At 44.0% G+C, this 17,086-nt stretch overlaps 1 protein-coding gene across 1 annotated transcript in view; it reads left to right on the forward strand.

Moving 5' to 3' along the window:
* Nucleotides 1-17,086, forward strand: part of PCCA (propionyl-CoA carboxylase subunit alpha) — a 2,516,110-nt gene that overhangs the window by 849,484 nt on the left and 1,649,540 nt on the right. The window contains exon 7 of the mRNA XM_085622263.1: nucleotides 7,354-7,485. Coding sequence (XP_085478389.1) covers nucleotides 7,354-7,485 — 132 coding nt within the window. The remainder of the gene's footprint in view (nucleotides 1-7,353; nucleotides 7,486-17,086) is intronic.

Here is a 17,086-nt window from a genome sequence, read left to right on the forward strand (position 1 = left end):
CTAAATTGGCCAGGTTCCTTCACAAAGTCCCTAAAAGGGGAAGTGAGGAAAGGCCCAGCAATCTTCTCCAAGGTACCCTTTTTTGCTAATTTTTTTAAAGACTGTTGCTTGATGCATGCGGGCTGAAACCAAATTGCTACAATGAGGAATGGGGTCCACTCCGAGTGCCGGAATCCTAAAACCAGTGGAAAAACCCAGATACAGCAACCTCATTGGTTCCTTGTTAGGATATGTTAGAAATGGGATTTATTGTGGGTTCTGCATGGCTTAGGTGCATACCCTAACCAACCACTCTAGTCAATGCAAGTAAGTTACACACCAAGGATAACCTGTGCTCACCCTCTGGTAGCTTGGCGCAGAGCAGTCAGGCTTCTCATCCGAGGCAATGTGTAAAGCATTTGCACAACGCACTCAAACCGGCGGGGAAGCGGGCACTTGCTTCCACACCATATGGTGTTGCCCGCGTATACAACTTTTCTGAACAGAACTGTAGAGCATTATGGGAGAAGTGACAAAGAAAGCCCCACAGGGTGCTGCGAAAATATGTCTCTTACACTTATGGGGAGAAGACTCGCCACCCAGATATGCAAAAATATGTCTTTTACTGGGTCTCATAGTTGCAAAACAAAATATAGCTCGCATGTGGGGGACGACGGGGCCCCCAAAAGTGGGGGCGGGATATGGATTAGTGCATGACAAATGAAAAATAGATTTATCAGAGGAGAGGCTGTCCTAGTAAATGGGAGAAAATATGGGCAAGGTGGCGCTCGTACAGGGGCCTTGACTTGGGTCCCACCAAAACCTGTGAAATTTCGGGGCGGTACTCGCCCCGAATTAATGAACCACAACTATAAGATACCAACGTACTGTGTAACCAATTGCTGCGCAGAAGGTAGCAGCAGCAAGGCAACAAGCAAAAAAATCAGTCCAGATGAGTCATTTGGGCTGCGATGAAGTCCTTCTGATATAGGTTCCAGGTCCAAAAGTACTTTCCCAACATGCGGTCAGAGCCCCTGTACTTATACTCCAAAATGCCTTTGATCTAGGGGTGACTTCAAAGGAAACTTTAGAAGTGCACAACACTCCCTGTCAACCCCAGCCCTGGCTCCATACATCAGTAGTGGGTAAATCAGTCCTTTTTGTGAGGGCAGGACACAGCCTATACAAATGTAAATGTGCCTGCCTCCCTCTCTCCAAGCCCAGGAAGACTATTGGTATGCAGATGTAACGCTGCCACAACTAAACCTTTGTGTGTGATGACTGTCTTGAAAGTATGCACTAAGTGTAGCTGTCAACCAGGCCTAGACATGGATTGGAATCAGGCTGCAAAGCACATAGTTATAAGCACAGGGAAATGGCCTCTTTCTAAAAGTGGCATTTCTAAAATAGTAATGCACAATCTATCTACACCAGTAATTAGAATTTATCACTACCATTCTAAACATAAAAAAACATGTCAATGCTACTCCTTTCAGATCAGGAATTACCACTTAAACATATATAAGGGAATTCCCATTGGTAACCTCTGAGAGGAGTAGGCCTCCCAGTAGTGAGAACAAAATTGGCTGTTTGTCACCACCAGAACATGCCACACAATATGAGGAACATGTCCTACCTTTTACCTACAGAGCACGCTGCCCTTAGGGCTACCAAGGGCCTACCTTAGGAGTGACCTGTATGTAGTAAAAAGGGAATTTAAGGCTTGGCAAGTAGCTTTGAATGCCAAGTCAAAGTGGCAGTAAACAGTGCACACAGGCCCTGCAGTGGCAGGCCTGAGACAGGTTTGAAAGGCTACTTCTGTGGGTGGCGCAAGCAATGCTACAGGCCCACTAGTAACATTTAATGTACAGGCCCTGGGTATATGGTATACCATTTTACAAGGGACTTATAAGTATGTTAAATATGCCAAACAGGTGTAAACCTATCATACCATGTTTTAAAAAAAGAGCACATGCACTTCAGCACTGGTTTGCAGGGGTAAACTGTCCACAGTCCTAAAACCAACATAAAGGTCTGCAAAAAATAGGGGGAAGAAGGCAAAACGTTTGTGGGTAACCCTGCAAAAAGGGCCAGTTCCAGCAGGATACAAATTCAATCATGGGAGTGAGTTGGTGACATGTACCGGTTTTGGCAATTGAAGGATAGTTGGAGGGCTTATCATTTAAACATGTGGAAAGTGAGTTTAAAAAAGCAGCTCAGCAGAAAATGTCAGCTCAGCTGCAGGCCCTCTAAAATAAATGTAAATGTGCACAGTTCCATTCCCTCCCTCTCGGGCAGATTGAGCTGCCCTATTTCCTGGCTGTGTTTTTGCTACCTTGTAGCCCAAGTTGATCAGCAGTTTATCATAGGACGCAGCCTCAGAGTCTGCTCATATTTTCAATTGGCCTTCTGTGCGTTCAATGGCATGGGTACCCCGTAGCCCATGCCAGCGTGTTCGTCACTCCCTCCCAAAAGGTTTGAATTTTTGGGCAGTGATATAGTGTATGAAAAAATGGAATCTTCTGTCTGCATTGTCGAGGGAATTGGTTGTCTGAGGCCCTACCTATCTTATGTACCAGTACGAGGGTGTAGTAAGTTCTCTGTAGGATTTTTAGTTGTATGAGACGGAAGCTGGCTCTAATGGTTGCTTTGCAAGGACATGCTAAGACATCTAGGACATTTCCTAGTCAGTTTTAACTCACTATCATCATACCCCACTCTGCACTTCACATTGGACACCCTTGCACTCATCTGACTGCAACAAAATCAAAAGATCTTTACGAAAGTGACCCTTTGGGAGACCCATAAGGCATTGCAGCAGCGGCACGACAAGGAGCATCCGCCCGATGATGAAGCATGATATCCCCTGGGATGTGTGAGGGCAACAAGAAACAGTCTTGTTGACTGTCCTTCCTGACCATTCCACTCTTCTTCTTCCTCTTTATTAGGAACAGTGACCTCCCTGGTTTTGACTTTAAGGTTTTCCAAGATTACCAGGGCCAGGTAGAGGCAATGAGAAAAAATCCTTCAACCATATTTTATTTGAACACAAGTCCCATTTAGTACAATACAACACAGAAAATATTCATCACTTAAATCAGATCATACATAGTAAATTCAATAAATTTGCTTTTCAACCGTGGGTTAGTCATACAGAACATCTCCACCACATTTTCCACTTCCTTAATATCAACATCTATTCTAGCTCCAAGTAAAGACAATTGTTCCATATTTACATTAAAGGTAAAAAGAAGTAGACCTCATAGCCCTAGAGCCAGCCCATGCTGTAAGAAAATGAGTTGTTGGTTGACTGGGGTGTAAGACCTGGTCAAGCGGCAACCATAATCCTTGTCAGGTTAGGACACAAGCAAACCCCAAACTAACCTGTCCTCACCCCCTTGGTAGCTTGGCCCAGAGAGTCAGGCTTAATTTAGAGGCAATGTGTAAAGTAACTGTGTCAAACTTCAAACAGTGAAAACACTTGACAAAAAGAATCCCATCCCAGGTTAGAAAAATAGAGCTGAATTTAATAAATAAAACAAGACCAAAACGACAAAAATCCAATCAGTTCAACGAGGTTCTGAATTTTTAAAGAATAGACTGCTGTATAGCCCCTAAAAGCATTAAGTGCCAACCGTGGCTATCTGGTCATGCTGGACCGGGTCAAATTCAAATGTTCAGGCCGACCGTGATGGAGTTAGGGTCGGATACAGTCCCAGATTAGTCCTGCTGAACTTTTACCATTCTCAAGTTTTGTGCCAAGAGTCCCATTTGTGTTGAAGAGGGTCACCAGAAGAAAGCAGGGTATGGCTGGCGGTTGTCGACGTGGAGCGAAGAGCTGACCGGCTGGATCTTCGGGTTGGCAGCCCCCTGCGGGCTGTTGATGCCGCTGTGTGAAGAGACAGGCTGGCTGCGGCTTGCGTTGATTTTGGGAGCAAACAGAGAAATTCTGGTGCAAACCGGCCCATTCGTGCTCATGAAGAGTCCAAAAGCTAAACTTCAAGAGCTCGAGTGCTACACCAAGGGTTCAAACCTGAGAGGTCCCACTTTGGGGTCAGGGACCCGGTCAAGATAGGTCCGGGAGCTGTTGGGGAGCCTTTTATGTCCCTGAGGCACAGATCAGGAGGCCAACAGACTAGCCCTTTTAGTCACTCAGGGGTCCTGGGTTCAAGATGAAGTTGCATGTCCAATAGTTCTTCCTCAGGCAAGATAGCAGCTGGACAGCACAGCAGGAAAGCAGTTTTTTGAGAGCAGCAGTCCAGCAGAGTGGCAGTCCTTGTAGCAGCACAGCAGTCCTTCCCGGCAGTTTTCCCAGGTCCTGAAGTATACTGGAGTGTTGGTGTCTGAGTGGGTAGAAGCTTGTAAAGGCATAAATTTGAAGTGCACAGATGCCCTGCCTTCCCTGCCCTTGTCCCGACTAACTACAGGGGGTATGCAGCCATTTGTGTGGAGACAGGAAAATTTGTATTCAAATGTGAGTGAGGCTGCGCTCAGCTCCTCCCTCCCATCCTGACAGTGATGGCCCATCCAGTCACATCTAAGCTCCCATTATATGTGGCTGTCAAGGTGGAATACACAAAGCCCAACTGTCACCCATACCGAGGCATATGACCGAGAGACAGGCTGCAGGCACCAAATGGCTAAGGCAAGAAATTGTCAACTTTCAAAAAGTGGCAATTTCAGAATTGTAATTTAAAATCGGACTTCACCATAAGTTAGGATTTAAAATAGGATTCCAGAGAAAGGATCATGAACTGGTGACCACTTATAAAATGTAATAAGGCAACTCCAATGTTATCCTATGGGAGATACAGGCCTTGCAGTAGTGAAAAACGAATTTTGGAGCCTTTCACTACCAGAACATATAAAAGTTCATGTCCGACGTTTTAAATATATTTCACCCTCCTCTCTGGGCTGTCCAAGGCCTACCCTAGGAGTGACTTATATGTATTAAAAAGGAGGTTTTGAGCCTAGCAAAAGGTTTATTTTGCCAGGTGAAATAACAGGTTAAAATTCACAACCAGGCTCTGCAGTGGCAGGCCTGAGACAGGTTTAAAACACTTCTAAGTGGGTCACACAATCAGGTCTGCAGGCCCAGTAGTAGCATTTAGTTTACAGCCCTGTGCACATGTAGTGCACTTTACTAGGTACCTATACGTAAATTAAAATGGCAATTTGGGTACAAGTCAATGTTACCATGTTTTAAGCAGAGAGCATAAGCATTTTAGCACTGCTTGGCAGTGGTACAGTGCACAGAGTCTTAAGGCCAACAAAACCAATTCTGGAAAAAGTAGGTGGAGGAAGGCAAAAAGATTCGGGATGACCCTGCAGAAAGGGTCAGGTCCAACACATGCATTCGCACTCTGTCCAAAATCATGTGGGTAAAAGCACCTATATCCATGGAAGGTGATCCTAGGCTGTCACCCAAAAGGGCAACTGTCCTAGTCCTGCCCGCAAAACCACCAGATCGAAAAATCAGAAGCCCTATGTCCCTACCACTGTACTGCAGCTCGCCCCTATGACTTCCCACCCTTGCTCTGGAACTAAGGTATTTGCACAGAATGAAAATGCGCATTGACACTTTAGTGCCCTCAAACCTCTGGCTAGTTATTTCTCACTGCCCAACAAAAATCCACGACCACTGTTCCACTTCAAAATCCTCCAGGTCTGGGAGTGTGTGAATTTTTAAAGATCCGTGCATCCGGCCCCGGTCCCCTCGGAGGAGAAAAGGTCCAAAGTTAACTCTCTTTGTTCTTTTAAACTTGCCTCCTCCTGCGATTATGACCCGGTCACAAATCCCGTGGCCATTTTCCGGTGATGTCAGAACTGGAAATGTCCACCGGACACCATGTTTAAAAAAAAAGGCTCTGAGATGCCTGGCCCAAAGCATTGCTGAGCTGAAAAGGAGGCATGGTTCGCATGCGCCCTGAGCCTAATCTTAGGCAAAATTACTTGAATTCACTGTGATGGTTTTAATGTTGTATTTCTCGGTTAAGGGCTAATTTATAAATGTAACCTGGCTGTAGTGAAAGCTAGACCTGAATAACAATTTATATTGCTTACATATACTTATTTAAGCACTATTTATTAAATTTATTCTTGTTTAATCAAATTGTTGCTTCCAGGCTTTTGGAAATGTTACGTTGGGCTAGAGGTCTTGTTGTCATTCAAAGCCAACGTGAAAATTGCATTTTATTTGGAAGATCTATCCTTTGAACACAGTGAAATGATGCATAAACAATTGTGTAGAACTGCGTCCTCTTCACTTTGCCTTATACAAACTACTTTCCCAGTATGGGACCGGTAGAGCAGTATTCCTTTGAACTGTGAGATATAAAAGCATGTTGCTTGGGTGTGTTTGTATTCAGCAGGTCACGTTTAAATCTCTATGGACCACTCTGCCTTTTATCCTTCCAAGATTGATACCATTGCGTTGCATTGGATAATAGGAGCAAATGTTCTATACAGGTGTACAAAGAAAAGGAACCGTGCTTGTTGGTTAAGTAAAAAAGGTTGATGGTCGCTGTGTTGGACAAGAAAGTATCCTGTGTTCTGTGGGTAGTTTTGCAATTCTGTTAATTTCACTGGGAAAAAAAGAGTACAAAGGTGGTTTAGAAATTCAATTTGCCAAGCTACAGAGGATGGTCTGTTGCACTATTGTGGGTGCACTAGGAAATATTCCCTGTGATAATAGTCTCTTCTCTATGAGCCGTTATGGAGTACACCCCCTTATTTAAAGCACGGGATACTTTGGTGTACCTCCTTTTTACTAATGAATACCCATGGCCTACTATATGCATCTCTGTTCTAGGGTAACATCCTGCACTAAATGGCTCATTGTAATTTATATGATACATAGATTTTAAGGCGGATGCTTTGCTGAAACGGTATTAGTAGAACGTACTAGCTGTTTTTTTTTTTGGCTTGCTGTAACATTAGAGATGACTAAGTCAAACAGTCTAATGTGCTTTAATGTTCACTTTGCATAATGCTGCGGATATAGGAATACATTAAAAGATGCTGAATGCCATTACAGATGCGCGATCACATCTCTGTGTGTCATTTGCGGCATCTTGGAGTTAACTGAACCGCTCTTGCTTCTTTGTGGATTTTCAGATTTGAGCTGGAGAACATTCAGCCATGTTTTCTGACACTTCTCATTTGAGCAAACAGTGATTAGAAACACTTGTAATGTATGCACATATGTTTGAGGATCTGCGTGTTGAAAGTGCACCACGGGCTGCTTCTTTCATGTGTGCACAGTTTAATGTGTGTTGACTTGATAAATTATGCATTAAAATGAGTTGTAAGCAAAAAGGAGCTGGAACAAGGTCTGTGTGTACTACAAGATCAATGTCCACTTTGTCTCCACAGGCAGCAGAGGGTGTCACCTTCATTGGACCGGACACGCACGCCATCCAAGCCATGGGAGACAAGATCGAGAGCAAATTACTAGCCAAGAATGCAAATGTCAACACCATCCCCGGCTTTGATGGGGTAGTCAAGGTAAGAAGAAATCCAAATATTACGTCAGCACTGAGCCCGACACTTTGTTTTGAAACTCAATGGTTTTTATTGAAGACAATTTTGGTAAACCAAGCTACCAATATGAAGTTACATAGGTATGGAGCAAGGTGACAAAGTTAAGGACACCTCCTATATCTTCATATGTGACCTATGACGCACTGTTGAATTCCCACGGATCACGGACCTCCTCTCTTACAGAGAGGACATGTTGATTGCCTCTGGCACGGAACACCTACGGGACACCTCCCCGCTGCCTTCTTACCATCAAATGACAGCCTGCGACTCACTTGTTGTTTTTAGTTAGAGAATCTCATTCCATATTTATTAACAAAAACATATACAATTCTTGGCATCACACAGGTACACTTATCTACAGAACTGTTATACAAACTCATTTCCTGAATATATAGTCAGCTAGACATCGAGTTAACTACAACCCAGTCCCTACCTGTGCATCAAAACATTTTTATAAGCTCATCGTTAACCTTCTGACCCGGACACCCAACTTTACTGGGCCCACTGTGGGCCTCCACCTCTCCACAGGTGTGCAAGTTTCACCTATCAACTGGCATCCCCTGCAAGCTGTAGCATGCATTGACAAGCAATCAAAACATCGTATTGATGAACATTTCATTACCTGCAGAGGAAAGATGCACCCCACTCATGAGAAAAAAACCTTGCTTCCCTGATGTAACCATGGGGTATGCACCCGGTGATGACAGAATGTTTCTGTTCAAGCACTTCGCTGATTCGTTAAGAGCCCAAACAGCGATACCATCTCACCACATCTATCTTAGAATTATATGTGACCATGCTATTACTGCAGGAAACTTCTAGACAAACATGGCACTTCAGTGACTAACAATCCCAACAGGTCCCCACCACAATACTCCACTAAATCACTACCTCACAAATGAAGAATACCTAGAACCAATGGCAGAAGCCACCTTGGTCCTTTTTTATCAATTACTGGCCTCAAATCTTTGATTCACAAACCTCATTGCCATATCACCTCATGTTAAATCTAGCTTCTCTGTCTCACTCAGCGAAGCTACCAATTCATTTCCCAGGCCCTCCTGAGATACGAGAGGCCCAACACCTAGATGCACAGACAAGAGAGAGGTATGGAAGGAAAAGCAAAGATTATTCCGCTGACAAGAGCTAACTCATGTTGAGGAGAAAATGCAGTTTGAAACAACCTAATTTCCACCTCCCAAACCTCAGAATTATCTGATCTTCAGAACCAGAAGCTGACGAAGCAATGCTGTTGAACAATGAATGCAAACTAAAGTTAGCCGAGTCTATCCCCAGTGCCCCCAAAACCAACTTCAGTCCTTTTGAGAATTGAAACCTGAGAGAGGAACTCCATCAACATGGGGGAATTGTGACCTTGCCAATCCCAGCAGTCTTACCTCCACATAATTCCTCACTGCTTGGACTGGGCAACATTGTATCCCAGGGGTCCCATTGAGAATTATGTGTTCACCTAGCTCTCCCTGATCAGTTTTGGTAAAAGGCAAGGAGACAGCCAAGGACCCTCCTTGGCCAATGAACCCCTTCCATTGGCAGTCCCCCATGGATGTCCACTTTTAACCTAGCCACTAGCTCTCACTCTGAAAGCCACATAAAAGGTAAGGCACTAGGTAACCCTGGATAAAAAGACCTAAAATTCGGAAGAGCACACTGCGGGAGCCCTTCTGCAATGATGACAAGCTTACCAGTATCAAGATATAGCCTGTTATCTGAGCTCACTGCTTAAAGTCTTTGTCATCCCCTCATGGCCCTCTTAATGAGAAAGTAGTAAGCGAAATCCCTAGCCCCTTTCATCTTTGCATAGAGGGAAATTTCTGACAAGTGTTGCTTTGCATGGCAGCTGATCTGCACTTGTGTCCGTAATGTGTGGAAAGCCACCCAAGACACCCCAGAAAACATTTTCCCTTTTCCCTTTTGTTTCATGAAACACCCACGAAATTGGAACTATCCCTCATAGGCTTTTTTGGATTTAGCACTATGCTGGCTGCAACGAGGTCTGGTAGGACAGGGCACCATGCCTCGATAGATGGTCGGGGAATGATGTGGGTACTTCTGCAGCCTCAGGATGGAAATTTCTGTACTTTAAAGTGAGACAAAGCATTAGCAATGGTATTCATCACCCCTGTACATGCTTAGACTTAAATGTGCCAATATTCACTAAGCCTAGTTGAATTATGTCTTTTAGTACCCTGAACATCATCCTGCAACTTGAAAGCTGCTGGTTTGTAGACACCTCAATCGCCTTGTTATCTGAGCAAAATATCCCTGGCTGATTCTTCGCCAAACCATACTCAAACTATCCAAAAAGCCTCCACTGCACACAACATGCGTGGCCCATGATTTCCCAAAACCCCAAAGTTGCAGCAGCATATGTGAATTTGCCCAACTCTTGGTTGGATTTAGGTGCAACGGCCAGACATATGATCCACTAAAATGTTCTAAAAAGGCTGCCCAGATTCTCAAATCTTACTTTACCTCCACTGACAACCTTGTCCTGTGAGGTTTCAGCTGAAGGCCGTACATTACCTGCAGAGTGGATCAGCAAAAGGGGCAACACATGGCTATGATCCGCAGAGCAAAATTTTACGATCCCTCTAACACCTGTAGCTGTAATGTTACCTGCCTTGCCTCCAAATACACTTTAATTTAAAAAAAATTGTATTTAAACATTTCACAGTAAAACATCACACATTGGCAGAATGCAATACCTTTAGCGAGTGTAGTGCCCATATACAGTACAAAAATTTAAAAGAAAAACCTTTCAGAATTATACATCTCAGAACAATAGGGAGGTACAATGTTGATGCTTAATTAATAAAATAAAGGACACAATTTGTGTAGAGTTGTATTCACATGAGTATATTTATCTACCTCCTTCAGTGTAACCCCTACTATTGGTGACCGGGACCCACACAACAGTCTGCATGTGTGGAATCTTAATGTACCCCATCTGACACTCCTGCTTCCTTTTCAGTAAGGTATTGTTTATACAATCCCCAAAAATTCATAGGACGTCTGTTGGGGGGGAGGAGGGAGGAGAATAATTTGGTATTCAGCTCAGACTGCGTTTTGCAGTTCAACATATCTTTTGACCATTCTGTAATCATGGGAACAGGCCCCCGAGCCCAACGCATTGCTATCTGCTTTTAGCAAGTAGCAGTCCCATCGCCATTCATTTTCGGAAGTGCCTCTGTAGCGCACCCGTGGCAGCAGGGGATCTGGGGCCAGCGAGAGACCAGTGATCTTTTTCAACACCCAAAAGAGTTGACACCAGAATTCAGCATTCCGAGGACAAAGCCAGGCCACATGAAGAAAGCCTGCCGAGTCCTCGCCACATCGATCATACTTGGCTGTGTCTCTCAGGTCGTATCATAAGTTTCTGTGTTGTATAGTATACTCTGTTAAGAAATTTGAAATGTATGAGACTATGTCTACCATTTAACGGGACCTTCTGAGTGACCTCACTGCAGTATCTCCATTTATCATCGTCTATTGTTACCCCCAGCTAGCTTTGCTAGTCCATTCTGGCTTCACTATACTGAGTTCTCCTAAATTCTTGTGATGTATCGTATAAGTTAAATATTAATTTTTCCGGAGTTTTGGAATGTAGCAGATATGAGAGGGTAAGCAATTCAGACAGTTCCTGGAGATCGTCTCCCAAGAGAGCCTGCAGAGCATGTCACACTCTGAAAAAATGGAACTGCAAGAGTGAGGTGAAGTCCTGTCCCTCTGTCATTACCTCATCCCACGTACGAGCCTTGCCCTCAGCGAATAAATCGCCCATAGTGGAGACGCTAACAGACCTTAAAACCTGCACCGCTTCCTTCTCTACATGAATTGGGAGCCAGCGGTACCATTCCACAGGCAGTAGAGGAGAGTATAACAGTGCAATAGCTTGCCTCTTTAATAAATTGTGCCAAGCATGAACTGTCAAATTGACTGGGTCAATTATGCTATGTCATCTAATAGGATTGCGGCACAGTCTCTGAGGAAGAGGGTCCGGCTTGGCCGCTACCTGTTCAACATACAGATGTGGGAGGTTCCGCGGGCCATGTACCCAGAAATATGCATGTGAGCACTGAGCAATTCTATATTATAACTCAAGATCCGGTGCTCCTAGGCCACCCTTAGAATAGGGGAAGGTAGAGTATCCCATTTGACTCGCTACTGTTTTCCCGGCCATGCTAATTTCACCATTAAAGAGCGTAGGATCTGAAGTGTGGTTTTGGGAGAACCATAGGGATGTGCCAGAAGAGAAAAAAATCTAGGCAAGACAACCATCTTCATTAGTGAGATGCGACCTATCAGGGACAAGGGCAGTCGGATCCAGCGGTCGATATCTTCTTCCAGTTTCCCAATAGCCCTGCTGTAATTCTCATTGATTACTAGTTCTGAGTCAGTATAAATCTGTATCCCAAGATAACACTCGGACCACCGCAGAGAAAAGTCCAGAATGACTTGCGTTGTAGTCGAGGTCACCGGGAATACAATAGATTTAGTCTAATTAATTCTTAGACCAGATACCCCCCCAAACCTCGTCACTTCATTAATTATCGGTGTTAGGTTAGATCTCTTCTCTCTGACATACAACAGCATGTCATCTGCATACGCAGAAACTATAAGGTTGTAGTTTGGGAAGCAAATTCCTCTGTGCCCGTGGTATTCTTGTAACGTGCACGCCAATGGTTCTGTAACCATGGCGTACAATAGCGGGGACAGAGGGCAGCCGTGCAGCGTGCCTCTCGATATTGTAATTGGAAGAGTAACCACATCACCCACCCAGACCCCAGCTACTGGCCTATTATAGAGAACCGACACTAGCTTAAGGAAAATCTCACCCACTCCGACTCGTCGCAGTACCTGCCTCATGAAGGCCCATTTGACAGAGCTGAATGCCTTCTTGGTGCCTAAGAAGACAGCAACTGCATCAGTCTCGGGCCTTACATGCTGGATAGTTCCGAACACTGTTCTCAAATTATATGATAAGCTACAACCTGGAACAAATCCTGCCTGCTCCGGCCCTACTACGATTGGGATCAGACTAAGACTTTGGCATATGTTTTGGTAACCACATTGAGGAGTGATAAGGGCCTATATGATGAGCATTCGTCAGAGGGCTTCCCCTGTTTCAGCAAGCTGACTATTAAGGCCTCCCTCATTGATTGAGGCATCACACCAGCTTCCCCCATCTCCTGGAACAGAGTACACAAATGTGGGATCAGTATATCCTTAAAAGCTTTGAAGAAGCTGACCGTGAGTCCATCTTGTCCCGGGGTGCCCCATCTCGCATTGTAGTGAGTGCAGCTAGTATCTCTGAGGGGTCCAACGGTCTCATGAGATATTCCCTATGCCCATTGGTGAGCCACGGAAGTTGTATATGTTTCAGGTATTCCTGTATAGCTGTGTCATCTGTCACCACTTTAGAACTGTATAGGTCCGAGTAATACCCGCTGAACCTATTGGCTATCTCTTCCAGGTGGTTTAGCAATTCGCCACCTGAATCTCGTAATTCAGTTACTAAGGTGGCTTCTCTTTGGCGGCGAGTAATTGCTGCAAGCACTGAGCCCGGCCTCTCTCCCTCCCCATAGGTTTTAGCGACCGCATATTTACCCATATGTTTTAGCTCACTGTCTGCTACCTCGTGATACTCCTCAAGTGTTTTCTTTAGTTCTTCCGAGACATGGGCTTCATTCCTAGCCAACGCCTCTTGATCCAGTCTACCTCGTTGCTTCCCAAGTGTCAACAGTCTATTTCTTATAGTGTGGAGGACCTCAGAATGTTTGAATATGGCCACCCCCCTAATATACACTTTGAACTTTTCCCGCACCGTGGAAAATTGCTCGACCGAGCCTATATTTATATCGAAAAAATCCACTATTGCTGTGTCAAGTTCAGGCTTAAATGCTGTATCTAAGAGAGAATAGGGAGGGAATCTCCATGTAAAAGGAGCAGGTCCCACAGGAGGCACCTCCACGTCCAGTACTATAGGTGAGTGGTCAGAGAATGAACGTGGGAGGCACCTCCACGTCCAGTACTATAGGTGAGTGGTCAGAGAATGAACGTGGCAAAATGGTGCAATCCTGAACCCGGGGGAGTAGGGACCTAGAAATCAGCCAATAATCTATTCTAGTGTGCAAGTCATGGGAGGCTGAGTAGTGTGTGAACCGTCCTGAGCTAGAGGATCTGGTTCGTCAAACATCCATTAGTTCTAATTGCGTGGCAAGGTTGCATATAGTCTTAGCCGCCGCTGAGGGACGTCGGGTTAGGCCCTCAGAGCGATCCAGTCACAGGTCCAGAACGCGGTGGAAATCAGGAAAGTCAAGTTGTTAATTTTAATCCCAAAAACAAAAACACAGTCCTATTCAAGAATAAGTTTAGTCCATAAATTTTTTAAAAAAAGGTCCCTGTTGTGTACCCTAGTCCCAAACCTAATCTTTCCTTCTTAAGTGGCTCACAACACTAGGCAACTTGTTAAAAGCATCGACATGCATTTCAGTGGACTATACATAGTTCGCCTTCGACCTTCATCATGACCTACAGTTGTAAAGTTGAAATATGAAAATCTTCAATTCATCAACCAAATCAAAGGGGGGGGGTCTAACAAAAAAAAGCTAATATTAATATATTTTAACATGTATTTTTGAAGACACAGCACATCTGTTGTTCTCTTGTAATTTCCATATCCCACTGTCAGAAACTTGTTGAATCACAATAGATTAGGTCAAGTGTTCATCTTTTAAGAAATTTCTCTCACAAAACCCATTCAGCCTACTGAAACTCCTCAATCGTAATTGAATTTCAACCGCATAGCTCATTTTTTCATATACATGATATAAACACCATACACTCCTTACATCTGAATTCATTTGAAATGTTTACTCCAGTGTAAAAAACAAATTGGCATAAACAGGTTTGCATTACAAATGTCTCATAATGGCATATTTGTAGTGACCCCTTCTAGTCAACTAGACAGTCATAACTATGCCTTAAAATTATACTTATCCCCGCCTTATATGCCCTAATGCACAAATAAACTAAATTGACACCCAATACCCTTTTCTGGGGTGGATTTGGCTAATAAACACACTACTATCTGATGATCGGTGTCTTTTGCTTTATCTAGGATAAATCAATTGAGATCCTACTGAAACAGCACTACTCAATGCCCACTTTCCATTCTCATCTGCAATAACACCACTCCTGAAACCTCTAGCTCCTATAAGCAATGCATAGTGCCAACCTTAGAATCAAGAGAGAAGATAATGGCTTCCGATTCACATCAATGAGGAAGAACAGCCTCTCTTAATCTGGTCCTGGGCAGCCCGTGGCATAGTAAGGAAAAAGCTTGAAACATCAAAGCAGGATGTCCTCAAAGAGTCTTAGTCTAAAAAAGAGCACCAAATGTAAAATAAGCACAGAACCAAAAAAGGGTTCAATGATCAGATTTCTGGAAAACCTAAGGTGTACTGACCGGGGTATAATAATGCTTCACATTAAGGCAATAAAGCCAGGGGGTCAGTGGGGTTTTGTAGATCAGCTCTGGCCAAGGAACCAAAATGCCCAGCCTAAAGACCAGGAAATCCAGAGTTCTAGGTAAGGGTTGTTTGTTATGGTGTGTGAGCCCACAAGTCTTTACTTGTGCCAGCGGCACCCTGAACCTCCCAAGTAGCTTACAAATGCTACCAATGATTCCCCACAGTGACCTGATGCTCGGGTCCCAGTAATAGAAAATCATCAAGGTAGAGCACGACACATGATAAACCAGTAGTTGTCTTCAACAACCCACTCAAAACATGAGCTGTTCTACTCAGAGTAAGAACATGTTACTGAACAGCCCATCGGCATGCACTTGTCAAAGTTATACGATCCCTTTAACTGAAAACCTAACAGATGGAAATCATCTCATTGGACTTGCTATAACCTGAAAGCAGATTTGATATTGGTCTTAGCAAGCAATGTCCCTGAGCCCAAAGATTGTAGTGTGGCAAGAGCCTTGTCAACAGATGCATATCTCAACACAGGAACTGATCAATGACCTACTTAACAGTTCCCTCGTGGGGCAGAAAGGTTATGAATGAGGCAAAACTCGCCCAGCTCTTTCTTTGGTACAGCGCCTTGACGAGAATACACAGTTTTTCAGCTGTATTTTTTCAAAAGGGCCCGCTACCTGGCCCAGCCTCTTCTTTCTTAATGTTACTTTTGACCACTTCCATGTTGGATCTCAAGGATTGCTGATTCTTGCATGTTGGCACCCTGACAGTACCCTGCGCTGGAATCCTGAAGCCAAATCTGAAACCATAATATAGCAATTGTGTTGCCTGGACGTTGCTAGATCTACTTAACCAAGAGATCAAAATCTGTCAATCAACTGGGGAAGGAGCCTCCTTGAAGGGGAGCTGCTCCTCAGACTTTTGAGGACCCTTCTCTCTTCCTTTTATGAAATAATTGAATGCATGATGGGAGGGCGTTGATCCGAAGGAACAATTATGCTGAAACTTATGGGCATCCGGATTACTGCTACTCATCTTTTTGTTGTACGCAATGTATTGCATATGACGGGACTTGGCTATGGTACTTCATTCCCTGCCCTGCCATCCTTCCATGGTCTTTAATGGACCAGGGCAGAAGTAATTGCCGGAATAAATGGTTGCTGGTCATCTAGGCAACCAAAATCAGAGAACCAGAAATTTGACAGACTAATCCAGAAATAAGTTTAGTTCAGCAACTTCTGCTGCTTGTGAGGTAGCTACTTAGAGAATATAAGTAAAGTTATGGTAATGAGCAGCACAATAAATAAGAAAGCTGTTTCTCATCCCAAAGGGCAGTTTGCTAAAAAGGTGTCTGTTGCTGACCAAAAGTAACATTTGTGGAGAGGGGCTTTACAGCGGGAACATACTCTGCTCTTGACCCTTTTGCTATTTTTTTTAACCTAGGACGTTTATTCACCTGCATCATATGTTTTATGTCCACCTCCACCCTGTTTTGATTGTCAGTGTTTTGACATAAAATGAGTGCCTCACATTCTGCTTAAACTAGCATCGCTCCATGCTTTGGCAAATTAGCAGAACTATTGAGAGTACTGGGGATGACATACATGTAGATATCGATTGGTCACCTTCTGTTGGACAAAGTGCCCTCGCGTTGTTCTCTCCCTGTCTTTCTTTTAAATTGAAAAATTCAACAGAATAGCTCCTGGTCCCTGTCCGCTTGGCAAAAACAAAACAATGACTGATAACTGCCCGTAAATGTATGCCCTCAAGCATCTGCTGGAATGCTTGTGTGCCATGTATGCTAACAGGGTATTTTCTCAAACAATTCTACACATTTCTCGGACTTCTAAAAAGACCCTTCATACCCCTTTCTTGTTTTTGGGTTCATTGGTACTGGGGTGAATTCCTGTTAAACTGGACCTCCAAGTTGCATAGCTCCCCCAGGAAAGCAGTCAGTGTCCTTGGATGGTATGATGTGAACTGTTGCACCATTAGGCAGGATAAATGATGGGCTTCATGATGCACCTCTTCAGTAACCTGCTTTACATTGAATATAA

The sequence above is a fragment of the Triturus cristatus genome, chromosome 8, assembly GCF_964204655.1.
Source record: "Triturus cristatus chromosome 8, aTriCri1.1, whole genome shotgun sequence".
NCBI lineage: Eukaryota > Metazoa > Chordata > Amphibia > Caudata > Salamandridae > Triturus > Triturus cristatus.